Here is an 11,919-nt window from a genome sequence, read left to right as displayed (position 1 = left end):
AATACCTTTTGAAAGTAATAGATATGTTCATTATCTTGAAAGTAATAGATATGTTCATTATCTTGATGGTTTTATGTGTGTGTATATATGTGACAAAATATATCAAAATATACTCTGAATATGTATAGTTTAGTGTATATCAATTATACCTGTTTTTATAAAGGTACTATTTTAAATAGCTTGAAAAAATGAAATAGGTATAAATCTACCAAAACGCATGTATGCCAAAAGGGACAAAACACTAAAGAAAGAAATCAAAGGACTAAATAAATGGAGAGACATACTACATTCATGGATGGGAAGACTCAATATTGTGAAGATACCAATTGTCCCCAAATCGATCTATAGATTTAATGCAATCCCATAAAAATCCCAGCAGGGATATGTATGTATGTGTAAATACACGCACATACACACACACATATATATATAAGTACACAAAAATAGAGAAAAAGAAAACGAGAAAGCAAATGTGTTAAAATGTTAACATCTGGGGAATCTGGGCAAAGAGCAGGTATCATTCTTAAAAGTTTTCTGTAAATTTCAAAATGAAAAGATTACTAAAAAGCGTTTATACTTTATTGCTTTGTCATCTATTTCTTCTCTTAGACATTGTGTATAATTAAATAATCTACACCGCCTTTAAAAGCTGCTGTGTCAACAGTATAGTGGTTACCAGAGGGAAAAGGGGGTTGGGGGAAGCAGAAAAGAATAAAGGCGGTCAAACTTGTGGTGCCAGAAGGAGATTAGACTTTGAGTGGTGAACATACAATGCAATATGCGGAAGATGCATTATAGAATTGTGCACTTGAAACCCATATAATTGTATTAGCAATGCCACCCCAATACATTTAATTTAAAATAACTGTGTTATACTCCATAATAGATGGATGGTTCAAATTTTATTTAACCCACCGGTTATCATCAGACATTTACATTTGCTTCTCCCTGAATTTAATCCTTACCCACCCTTTACCCCATATTCTTGCTGCCTTCTGAATGATTCAGGCCCCTCTCTACACCCTGGGATGAGTAAAGCTATTCATTCCTGGGCCTTCGATGACAACACGGGGGAGATGGTGTGCGCAGACCAGGGGTCACCTGCCCACTGTCTGAAGCCCTTGGATGGGTTTTGTTTGGATCGCATGACGTTTTTAAGAGTTTGAATTTATTGTCATCATTAATGAAAAGATTTCGCTTGAAAATCTGGATTCTTTACTTCTTTTTTTTTTATCAATTATAGTCGACGTTCAATAACATTTTATATTAGTTTCAGGGTTTTTTTATGGGAAGGAAATTCTAAAAAAGAGTGCTCTATGGAAGGTGAAACTCCAAATCTGCATGTAAAAATACTCCTCAAATCCATGGATCACTCTTTTTTCTATTTAAGATTTTTTTTCCGGTTTTATTGAGATATAATTGACATATAGCATTGTATTCGTTTCAGGTGTACAACATAATGTTGTTTCATTGTATGTACACACACGACACGGTTCCATGAATGTATACATCGCTAAATGATTGCTACGATAAGTTTAGTTAATGCCCATCACCTCACAGTTACAGTATTTTTCTTGTGATGAAAACTTTTAAGATACATTCTCTTCGCAAAAAAAAAAAAAAAAAAGATATATAATAAAGTATTGTTAACTAAAGTCACCATGCTGTACGTTACATCCCCAGAACTAATTTAATCTTATAACTGGAAGTTTCTATCTTTTGACTGCCTTCGCCCACTTCCCCCACCTCCCACCACTCACCTCTAGAAACTACCAATCCAAGGTAAGAAACACCCAAACCTGTAGATAATTTTTATAAGAGCTTATGTGAGCCGAACTGATAACACAGGCTGGGGAGCAAGGTTTCAGATGCTTCCAAATTTCAACTTCCGTTGAACATCAGACCTGGTAGCGATGGGCCCACGTTCAGGCCTGGCGATCGTGTCTGGAGCTGCGTTTCAGCCACTCTTTAGGTGAGGAATAGGTTCTCTGCCCGCCCAGCTGTCTTTATTTACTTGTCTGCTGGCTTCCCGTATGCACTCGGCCTCACCCAGGGCTCTAAAGCCCCAGATCTGGGAACACCCTCACTCAAAACAGCTGCTCAGGGCTTCTTTCAGAAGGCAATGCAGATGAGAGGAAGAAAGCCCTAGGCTTGAACTGAGATGAATTTTAGTCAACTCAGCTGGTTCCGGCTCTAGTTAAATGCCCATCTGTTAAGTTATCTAGATGGTTGGTTCTTAACTGGGGGATGGGAGAGAAGGTCGAAATGATAGGTGGGTCTAGCTTGAAAAACTCCCTAAGTAATTTGAAGTCCACCTCTCTGAGAATGACTGGTTTACCTGTCGAATATCATCAGCAAATCTAAATAATAACTATCACACGGGCTTAAGAGCACAGGCTCTGAATTTGAATGCCAGCTCCACCATTTACTTGCTGCGTGATCTTGGGCCAGTGACTTCACCTCTCTGGGCCTCATTTCTCATGAAGGACCTGAAAAAGGAAGACAAGAGTTCCCACTTCAAATCTCACCTTAATCTGAGATTAAGTCAGATGATATGTATAAAGCATTTGGGACTCTCTGTCACCAGGTAAAGACTGTATAAATGTTGATTACTTTTACTACCCACTTCTCAAAGTTGTGAAGATTAAATGAGATAATGAGCTAAAGTTCTTAACAAAGAACAAGGTACATCGTCAGTGTTCAGGAAATGGTTATTTGTGATTATTTTCCATAAACATTCCAAAGAGATACCTTGATGTGTCATTGCCAAAGGAGAAGAGAGAACTTGCTGATGATTTGACTGAGCGTGGGGGTCACGAAGGCAAAGCCTTCTCATAGATTTGAGTCTGAAGCTTGGAAACTGGGAGGATGGGGAACAAGAGGCATGGAGGAAAATGATACATTCCATTTGAAGTGACGGATTCCAAGCCTCAAGGAGAAACTGAGGATTCCTTCTGGGTGTTAGGTGGAGACCTTGAAGACAGAACTAAGAGTTGTCAATGCAGAGAAAAAAAAGAAAGAGTTCCTTTTAATGGTAATTTCCCTTTTTTTGTGGAAATAAAAATACTAGGACCTTAAACGAGGATGGCAAGGACTAAATCTGATCGATCTTCGGGTTCCTCCAACTTAGGGCTGGCATTGAGCAGGAGCCGCTAATTCTCTCTGTGACTGAGTAGAAGTGGCTTTCCCCTGTCTGAGCTGCGACTTCCTCACCTATAAAATGAGGAAAAGCAAACCTACCATTGAGGGTGTTGTAAAAATTCAGAGATCATGGTTTGGAAATTGCCTGGCTAAAACTAGGAATGTACAAATGGTGTCTGGTGTGACAACCCATGATGCACCCACCAGAATGGAAAAAAAAATGTAAGGATGGACAATACTAAGTGTATGCACAACTGGTGGGAGTGCAAGTTAGTACAGTTTGACAGCATCCACCAAAGCTGAACACATACCTGCCCTATGACCAGCAAGCCTGCATATATCCGCATTATGTTCATCAAAGAAATGTACTAGAATATTCATAGCACCAGTATAGCCCCAAACTGGAAACTATTCAGTTCTAGACATGTTCATACAGTGGAAACCATACAGAAATGAAAACGAAAGAACTATTCCTATACACAATATGAATTTTGCAAACATAATGTTAAGAAAGCCAAACACACAATACACACTACATGGGTATCTAGGGAGTTCGAAACAGACAAAAGTAATCCATGCTGTTAGAAATCAGGTGATAACTTTCATAGGGGATGGGGTGGTGGAAAGAAGCATGTGCAGGGATTCTGGGAACTGCTAACGTTTGGTGTCTTGATCTGAGTACTGGCTATGTGGGTGTGCTTGCAGTGTAAATTCATCGCACTGCGAGCGAACCATCTGTGGATTTTCCTGTATTTATACTTCAATAAAAGGTTTACAGGCACATTTCGCTTTGTTGTACTTTGCTTTAACGTGCTTCACAGATAGCGCTTTTTAAAGGACTGTGGCAACCCTGCCTGGAGCCTTTTTCCCAACAGCATTTATTTCCTGTCACATTTGCAAAATTCCAAACTTTTTCATTATTCTATTTGTCACGGTGATCTGTAACCAGCGATCTCTGATATCACTATTGTCGTTCCCTTGAGGCGTCACGAACTGCACCCGTTAGATGGTGGGTGAGCTTAACTGATAAACGGGTATGCTTTGACTGCTCCACCAACTGGCCGTGCCCCCATCTCTCTCCCTGTCCTCAGGCCTCCCTATTCCCTGAGACACAGCGATACTTAAATTAGGCCAATCAACAACCCTACAATGGCCTCTAAGTGTTCAAGTGAAAGGAAAAGTCATGTGTATCCTCCTAATGAAGATGTTAATACTGTTGACATGAAAACAAAAGATTTAGAATACTCCATAAGCTTAGTCGATAAAGCAGTGGTAGGATTTGATAGGATTCAGTCCAATTTTGAAAGTCCTACTGTGGATAAAATGCTATCACACAGCATGGCACGCTACAGAGAAATTTGTTAGAGGGGACAGGGTCTCAAGGTCTGAGCAGTCCTTACTACATGCTATTCTCGCTAAATGTTAAAATGTAGCACAGTATTTTGCAGGCCCAGCTATAACTGGATGGGCTGCCCAGAGCCCAAGTTCAGCCAACTGCAAAGAACTCAACATGTAATTAACCAATGAGTGTACATAAACAATGACCAAGCTTCCCTTTGGGAAGATGAGATTTTAAATGTGAATCCCTCTCTGTTACTTGCTGCAAATAAATAAAACTACCTACCATCTCTCGATCTTAAATAGAACACCCCAAGCAGCAAACCTATTGTGTTCAGTTACAAACTGATGCCGCAAACTGTATTCTCTTAAGAAATCGCCACAGCCACTCGACCTTCAGCAACTACCACCCTGATCAGTCAGCAGCTATCAACATCAAGGCAAGACCCTCCGCCAGCAAAAATAATAAGACTCGCTGGAGGCTCAGATGATAACATGTACAGCAATAAAGTATTTTTAAAATAAGGGATGTACATATTTAAAGACATAATGCTATTGCACATTTAATAGACTACAAGATAAAATGAATGTAACTTTACGAATGGGGAAACCAAAAAATTCCTGTGCATTGTTTTATTACAATATTTACTTCATTGCAGTGGTTTGGAACGGAAACGGAAATCTCTTTCCAGGTACGCCCGTACTTAGAACTAACTGTAGGTGGTGTGCTGAGCGGCAGTGTATCCCCGGGGCCAGAAGCACAGGATTTGGGAACAGACAGATTTGGGGCCCTGTGTTCTGGTCTTTGTGACTGGCAAGAGGCTTCATGGCTCTAAGCCTGTTTCCTTCTCTGTAAAAGAGGGAACATAATGTCTATCAAGATATTCCAATGAGTTGATGCACACAAGACTTAAACACCGGGCCGGACACTGGGCTACAGAGCCCGGGTTGAAGAACAAAATTCAACAGACAATTCAAAGGTCTAATTGGCTTTATTAAGCAAGTCTGATGAACTGTACAAAACGGAAGTTTTTAATATGCAGAAAGAGCGTGGGACTAAGAAATTAAAAGAGTGGATTATTTCAGGCTGCGGAGAAGGCGGGGGATTTTATCAGCCAGATTACCTCAGTAGTGTAGATCAGGAAACTTGAGATTGATCGGTTTAAAATCCACTCCAGAGAGAGGCTAAAACTGCAATTTGGTTTGTTACGTTTTGGCGACTGGTTTAGCAAAAGCGGCTCCATTTTGGCCTGTTGTTTCTTTCTTTAACACCTGTGTGATCCAACCCCTGGCACCCGGCCTCTCATTTTCTCCAGCCCTCCCACACCGGGGTCTGATTGCCTGCTAACGCTAACGTGGGCTCGGGGCTCCTCACGGCGGCCCCAAGCAGTGTCATTCCAGGCGGCAGCCTGGGCCTTCTCGCCCCTCCGCGGACAATCTTCCAGCACAGTCCACGTACGGCCCGGACCGCGGCCGGAAGACGCCGAGGGGGGTCTCCAGTCCCTCGCTGACAGATTTCTGAGAAGCTCCTCAATTGAAAGAGTGACACGGCAGTGCCGCCTACCGGCGGGAAAACCCGCCACCGAAAACGCCGCGCGCGGTGGCGTTACGGCGCGCTACTGCGCACGCGCACCGCCCGGGGCCCACCCGCGCGCCCCCGGGGTCCTGGAGAGCGCAAGAGCGTTTCTTAGGGGCGGAGCCCAGGGCGAGGTCTTCCTACCCTCCTACCTGGGCCCACCCGGCCCACTCTCAGCGACTTCTTAAACTACGTATCCCAGAATCCACCTAGGACCTCGACTTCCGGTGACGTCAGCGGAAGCGGTGACTAGATCAGGCCGGGCCACGCACGGGCGGGCTTGGTCACTATGGAGGAGATAGGCATCCTGGTGGAGAAAGCTCAGGTCCGGTGGGGCCTGGCTCGCAGGGAGAGGGCGAGACTGATCTGAGTGGGGTGCTGGGTGACTGCAGGGACCCCGGCCCAAGTCTGGCTGATTTCGGAGGCTTCGGTGGGGAGCTTCGTGTCGTCCAGAGGCCTGGGCTGGGTGGCTGAATGATGTTAGGAACGCAGGAAGCCTCGGAAAGCGGAGCTGGGGGAATGAGTGACGTTAGAGGTTCTTAGGGACTGAATGATTTCGAGGTCTAGTTGAGAATGCTTAGTGACATCGGTGGCTCGGCGGGGTTGGGGATGAGTTGGGTGGTGAGTGATGTGTAGGACTCGTCCTTTGAGCCGAATGATGTCCAGGGCTGGGCTGGAGAGCTGACTGGTGTTCGGGGCTTGGCTGATGTTCGAGGGCTAAGTAATATCTGTGGTCTGGCCAAGTGATGTTTGGGGCCTACTTGGGGAGCTGGATGACATGAGGGCCTAATATGAGTTGGGGTTTTGTGACATGAGGGATCTTTTGGGGGTAACTGGGTAATGCCAGGGCTGTTTGAAGGCAGGGTGACTTTAACAGCCTGTATGAGAGCCAAGTATGTGATTGACATTAGAAACCCGTTGAGGGGCGCTGGAGGGCTTTGGGGTGTTGTAAGGCGTTGACATTTAGGCCTTAGTTAGGATTTGGGTGACATTGGGGACATGTTTCAAGTGGCATATAATAGCAAAAGATTGTTTGGAAGGCTAGTTCATGTATAAGGGATCTGTTAGGGGCTGGGTGACATCAGGAACATGTTAGGGGATGAGTAACTTCATGGTGAAGTGGGGGAGGGGACCCTCTTCTTCCACCCTGAGTTTCCCTCCTTGGTCTAGGATGAGATCCCAGCACTGTCAGTGTCACGGCCCCAGACTGGCCTTTCGTTCCTGGGGCCTGAGCCCGAGGACCTAGAGGACCTGTACAGCCGCTACAAGGTACTTTCAGCCCAAGCCGGACCCTGCACAGGGCCCAGCAGCCTATACTTCCCTCACCTCTGCCACTCCCTGGCTCAGCGAGGCCTGGACCCAGCCCCTGCCTCTCCTCTGTCTGCTCACAGAAGCTGCAGCAAGAGCTGGAGTTCCTGGAGGTGCAGGAGGAGTACATCAAGGATGAGCAGAAGAATCTGAAGAAGGAATTCCTCCACGCCCAGGAAGAGGTGAAGCGAATCCAGAGCATCCCACTAGTTATCGGGCAGTTTCTGGAGGCTGTGGATCAGAATACAGCCATCGTGGGCTCCACCACAGGTGTGAGGGGGTGAGGGGTGGAGGGTACCTCATTCACTCATCTGTTCATTCAACAGCTGTTAAGTGTTTCCAGCCATGTGCCAGGAACTGTGCTAGGGTCTTATAACAGCAGACAAGGAAGACAAGTGTAATGGTGTTTTTCAGAGTATTTTGAGTTTGATGCTAAAGTGGAAATGTATTTTATGTTCTCTTTCCCTCTTTGTCTGTGTGTATATAATTTATATAGTAAAGGTTTGACCAACTGATACTTAGCCTGTGTGACATACTCTAATTGCTTTTCCATTCTGCTCAAGTCTGTTTTGCTTTAAGTTATGTTCTGGTCGTGACTCTCTAAATTGATTTCATGACCCCTTCTGGGCTGGCACCTGCACTTGGAAACCATGGGTGAAGTGTTAAGAGATTGGGCTCTGGTAAGGGCTCAGTATGTGGTAGTTGCTGTTATTAACGTGGGTCCAAGCCCTGCCTTCATGATGGTCATTGTCTCTGTATCTTATCTGTCTTTACTGCTTCTGGCCTCTGCTCCTGTGGACCAAGCCATTTCTTGTAAAGGTTGTGGGGAAAGGTGTGTGACTGAGCCTGGAATCGGACCGATGGGCCGGTAGTGAGGTGGTAAAGGGAGGGAGAGATCCAGATTGAGGTCTTTGACCTGTAGGACTTAGAGAGACAGTGGGGCTGCCCCCAGGATGACACGGGCAGAGGGGTAGGTTGCGGGGAGACAGCGAGGGCGGTCTAGGACATCACAGGTAGGAGTCTAGGAGGCTGCTGGACAGCCAGGCCTGAAGGTTAGGGGAGAGATTGAGACTGGATAGAGACATGTGCATCGCTGCTAGAAATGTAGAAGGTGGATTGGAGAGGTGAGACTGGAGGCTGGGTGAAGAGGAAACGGTGCAGAGACCCAGATGGGAGAGAACAGGGCTGGATTAGGGCAGGGTCCAGGGGGAGGAAAGGAGGGGCTGGTTGGAAGGACATTTAGGAGGCTGGGTGGAAGGCCATAGTGACTGCATAGATGGGCTGCAGAGGAAAGGGGAGAAGGGTCCAGGATGAGGCTTGGGGCTCTGGCTGGTGACTAGGGACTGTGGGCCTCCCCGAGACAGACCCGGGAGGAACAGCACAATTTGGGGGAAGATGCGCAGGACGCTCAGGGACATGGTGGGTGAGAGATATCCAGGGGAGATCCCGGGGGAGGCTTTCCAGGAGGCTGCTGGACCCCCGGGGCTGGAGCTCAAGAGAGCTACGGCTATAAATGCACAAGGAGGTTGTCAGTGTGAATGCGGGGGACAGACTGGAGGAGGCTAGAGCCCTGGAGAGGGGGTCAGTCGGTCCGAGTGAGAGATACTGGTGGCCTGGAGGGTGCAACTGTGAGGTTGTGGGGAGGGGACAGTGCCAAGGGTCTGGCGCTTCTCATTTCCCCTCCCCCTTCTGTCCCTTTTTCCCAAAGGCTCCAACTACTACGTGCGCATCCTGAGCACCATCGACCGGGAGCTGCTCAAGCCCAATGCTTCGGTGGCCCTCCACAAGCACAGCAACGCCCTGGTGGATGTGCTGCCTCCCGAGGCCGACAGCAGCATCATGATGCTCACCTCAGGTGAGGGGGGGCTGGGGCCGGGGACTCCTCGGGGGACCCTGTGGGCCAGGCTGGGAGCCCCAGCTCTGCTCTGCCATCAGACCAGAAGCCAGACGTGATGTACGCGGACATCGGGGGCATGGACATCCAGAAGCAGGAGGTGCGGGAGGCTGTGGAGCTTCCGCTTACACACTTTGAGCTCTATAAGCAGGTGAGGAGCAGGGACAGAAGGGGCCCTACTGAGTCTCGGGTTGGTGACAGGACTCCCTGGCTCATCCTCTCTCCACCTCTGCTTTTCAGATTGGCATCGATCCTCCCCGAGGCGTCCTCATGTATGGCCCGCCTGGCTGTGGGAAGACCATGCTGGCAAAGGCTGTGGCTCATCACACTACCGGTGAGCCACTCGGCGCCTCCCACAAGTTCCGACCTTCTGGGCAATTCTGACCTTGCTCCCTACTCTCATCCTCTTCAGGAAGTGGCACAACACAGTGATTAAGAACATGGGCTCTGGGGTCAGGGCCCCGTTGCGCTTCTTACTCATTGGCTGTGCAGTCCTGGACAGGTGACTTTAATCACCTCGTGCCTCAGTTTCCCCATCTAATAGAAGACTCACTTCACTGCATGATTGTGAGAATTAACAAAATGATTCCGTGTTCTCCCTACGGTGGATTGTGACCTATTAGTAATTATGAATTCCAATTCGTGGGTTGCAACCAGCATTTAAAACAATGCAACAAAAGATGTTGGAGGCCATCCCACACACAGCTCGTACTGTTTTGTCAAACTTGTTTCACACACACATATACTGCGGTCGTTTATAAATGCATTCTTGTAGGTTCCAGACAAGACGTCTGGAAGTCACTGTATTACCATTTGTAAAGCCTAAGGACAGAGCTCAGCTCATACTAAAATCCTAATGTGAGCCAGGGAGCGTAGAAGGCAGTGGGTAGGCAGTGTGTTTTCTGGACTGGGCTGCTGGTTTGAGATCTGGCTCCCCTACAGCTACTTATATAAGTTAGTTATGTAACTACTCAGTAAGTTAACCTCTCTGTGACTCTTTTCCGTTTTTTCTTGGTTGTCCAGAGGATTAAATCGATGAAAAGCTTCTGGTAGCACATCTGGCACATAGTTAGTAGACAATAAATGTTAGTCATTGTCATGATTGTTAAACAGCTTAGCAGTGTTTTGGGCTTCTGCTCTCCCAGGCCCTGTGCTGGGATATGATGAAATCAGACGTATCCCTTCCTTGGAGAAGTGCCCAACGTGGCTGGGGAAAAAAGAAATCAACACCTAAAAGTTAGCCATTTGGCGAATATTTACTGAGCACCTAATGGGAGCCAGGCTGCGTTCTAGGTACTGGAGACATGGCAGTGGACAGAACAGTCTCCATTCCTCATGGAGTCTTGGAGGCGACGTCTTAGTTGGGAAAGCTCTTGAACAGATAGATAAGTGAACAGATTATCTGTCACGTGGTGCTAAATGTATGAAAAAAACTAAGCAGAGGAAGGAGACAGAGAATAATAGGGGCTGCAACTTTATACGTTAAACTTTAAGAAACAAGTTAAAAAGGAAGGGCCCAGAACAAACCTGCCTTCAGCCCCGTTGCCAGCTGTTGATCACGTCAGAAGACGTGCCTGTGGTCCTGTATGATGCTCCAGAGTGAGTCCATTATAGCAAAGGGGAAGTTGGAGCTCACGGCAAGGCGATATGACGCCTTCGTGCATGGCAGCCTGTCTGTTTTCTCGCTGATTTTTCAAGCACTCCAGAAAATCAGATTTTCTTTCTCTATCTTGGGTTCCATGAATGCCTCTAGCTCTTCTCTCTGTGTGCTGAAGCATAGATACATTTGTTTTTTTTGTTTTTCTAAATATGCTGATTGTTAACTGTTGGGCCAAAAAACACATCTGTGGACAGGGTTCACGATTTGTGCCGCTGGGTGGCTGTGGGATACAAGCAAATGGCTGGTCCTTGAGGTGTTGGAGAATGACTCGGTGTGGGCATCCGAAGGAAGGGGTCTCCTCAGGGAATTCCCAGTTTTAGTTAAAGCATGAATGAGCCCTACCGGAGGCTCATCGCTGTGTAACCCTTGTCATCCTTCCATCAGCTGCGTTTATCCGGGTCGTGGGCTCGGAGTTCGTACAGAAGTACCTGGGCGAGGGCCCCCGCATGGTCCGGGATGTGTTCCGCCTGGCCAAGGAGAACGCACCTGCCATCATCTTCATAGATGAGATCGATGCCATCGCCACCAAGAGATTTGATGCCCAGACAGGGGGTGAGTGATGCCCAAACAGGGTCTGGGGTCTTGGGCAGGCTTGTCGCACAGAATGCCGTGGACTGACTATTGTACACTCCAGCTGACAGGGAGGTTCAGAGAATCCTGCTGGAGCTGCTGAATCAAATGGATGGATTCGACCAGAACGTCAATGTCAAGGTTCAGGGTTCGGGGTGGGCAAGGGGAGGTGTGGTGCGGGAATCTGGGGAAGGCGGGGGCTGGCACATGAGGGGGCAGGTATCATGGTGTGACGGAGGGTGTAGTGGGTACAGAGGTATGAACCACCTGTCCCCGATGGCAGGTGATCATGGCCACAAACAGAGCAGACACCCTGGATCCTGCCCTGCTGCGGCCAGGACGCCTTGACCGTAAAATTGAATTTCCACTCCCTGACCGCCGCCAGAAGAGATTGATTTTCTCCACTATCACCAGCAAGATGAATCTCTCTGA

General features: G+C 47.2%; 1 protein-coding gene across 1 annotated transcript; it reads left to right on the top strand.

The window, feature by feature from the left end:
- Positions 1-6,145: 6,145 nt before the first annotated feature.
- PSMC4 (proteasome 26S subunit, ATPase 4) lies at positions 6,146-11,914 on the top strand (the record flags this gene model as incomplete). Its single annotated transcript, XM_011372324.2, has 9 exons — positions 6,146-6,380; positions 7,226-7,324; positions 7,447-7,633; positions 9,072-9,218; positions 9,299-9,408; positions 9,498-9,591; positions 11,302-11,469; positions 11,552-11,628; positions 11,771-11,914. Coding segments are annotated over exons 1-9 (1,062 nt in total), but the record flags the coding sequence as incomplete, so codon positions are not given.
- Positions 11,915-11,919: the final 5 nt, after the last annotated feature.

Source organism: Pteropus vampyrus, unplaced genomic scaffold (assembly GCF_000151845.1).
Source record: "Pteropus vampyrus isolate Shadow unplaced genomic scaffold, Pvam_2.0 Scaffold203, whole genome shotgun sequence".
NCBI lineage: Eukaryota > Metazoa > Chordata > Mammalia > Chiroptera > Pteropodidae > Pteropus > Pteropus vampyrus.
The sequence above is the reverse complement of the archived record's forward strand: the minus strand, read 5'-3'. Positions and strand labels throughout refer to the sequence as shown.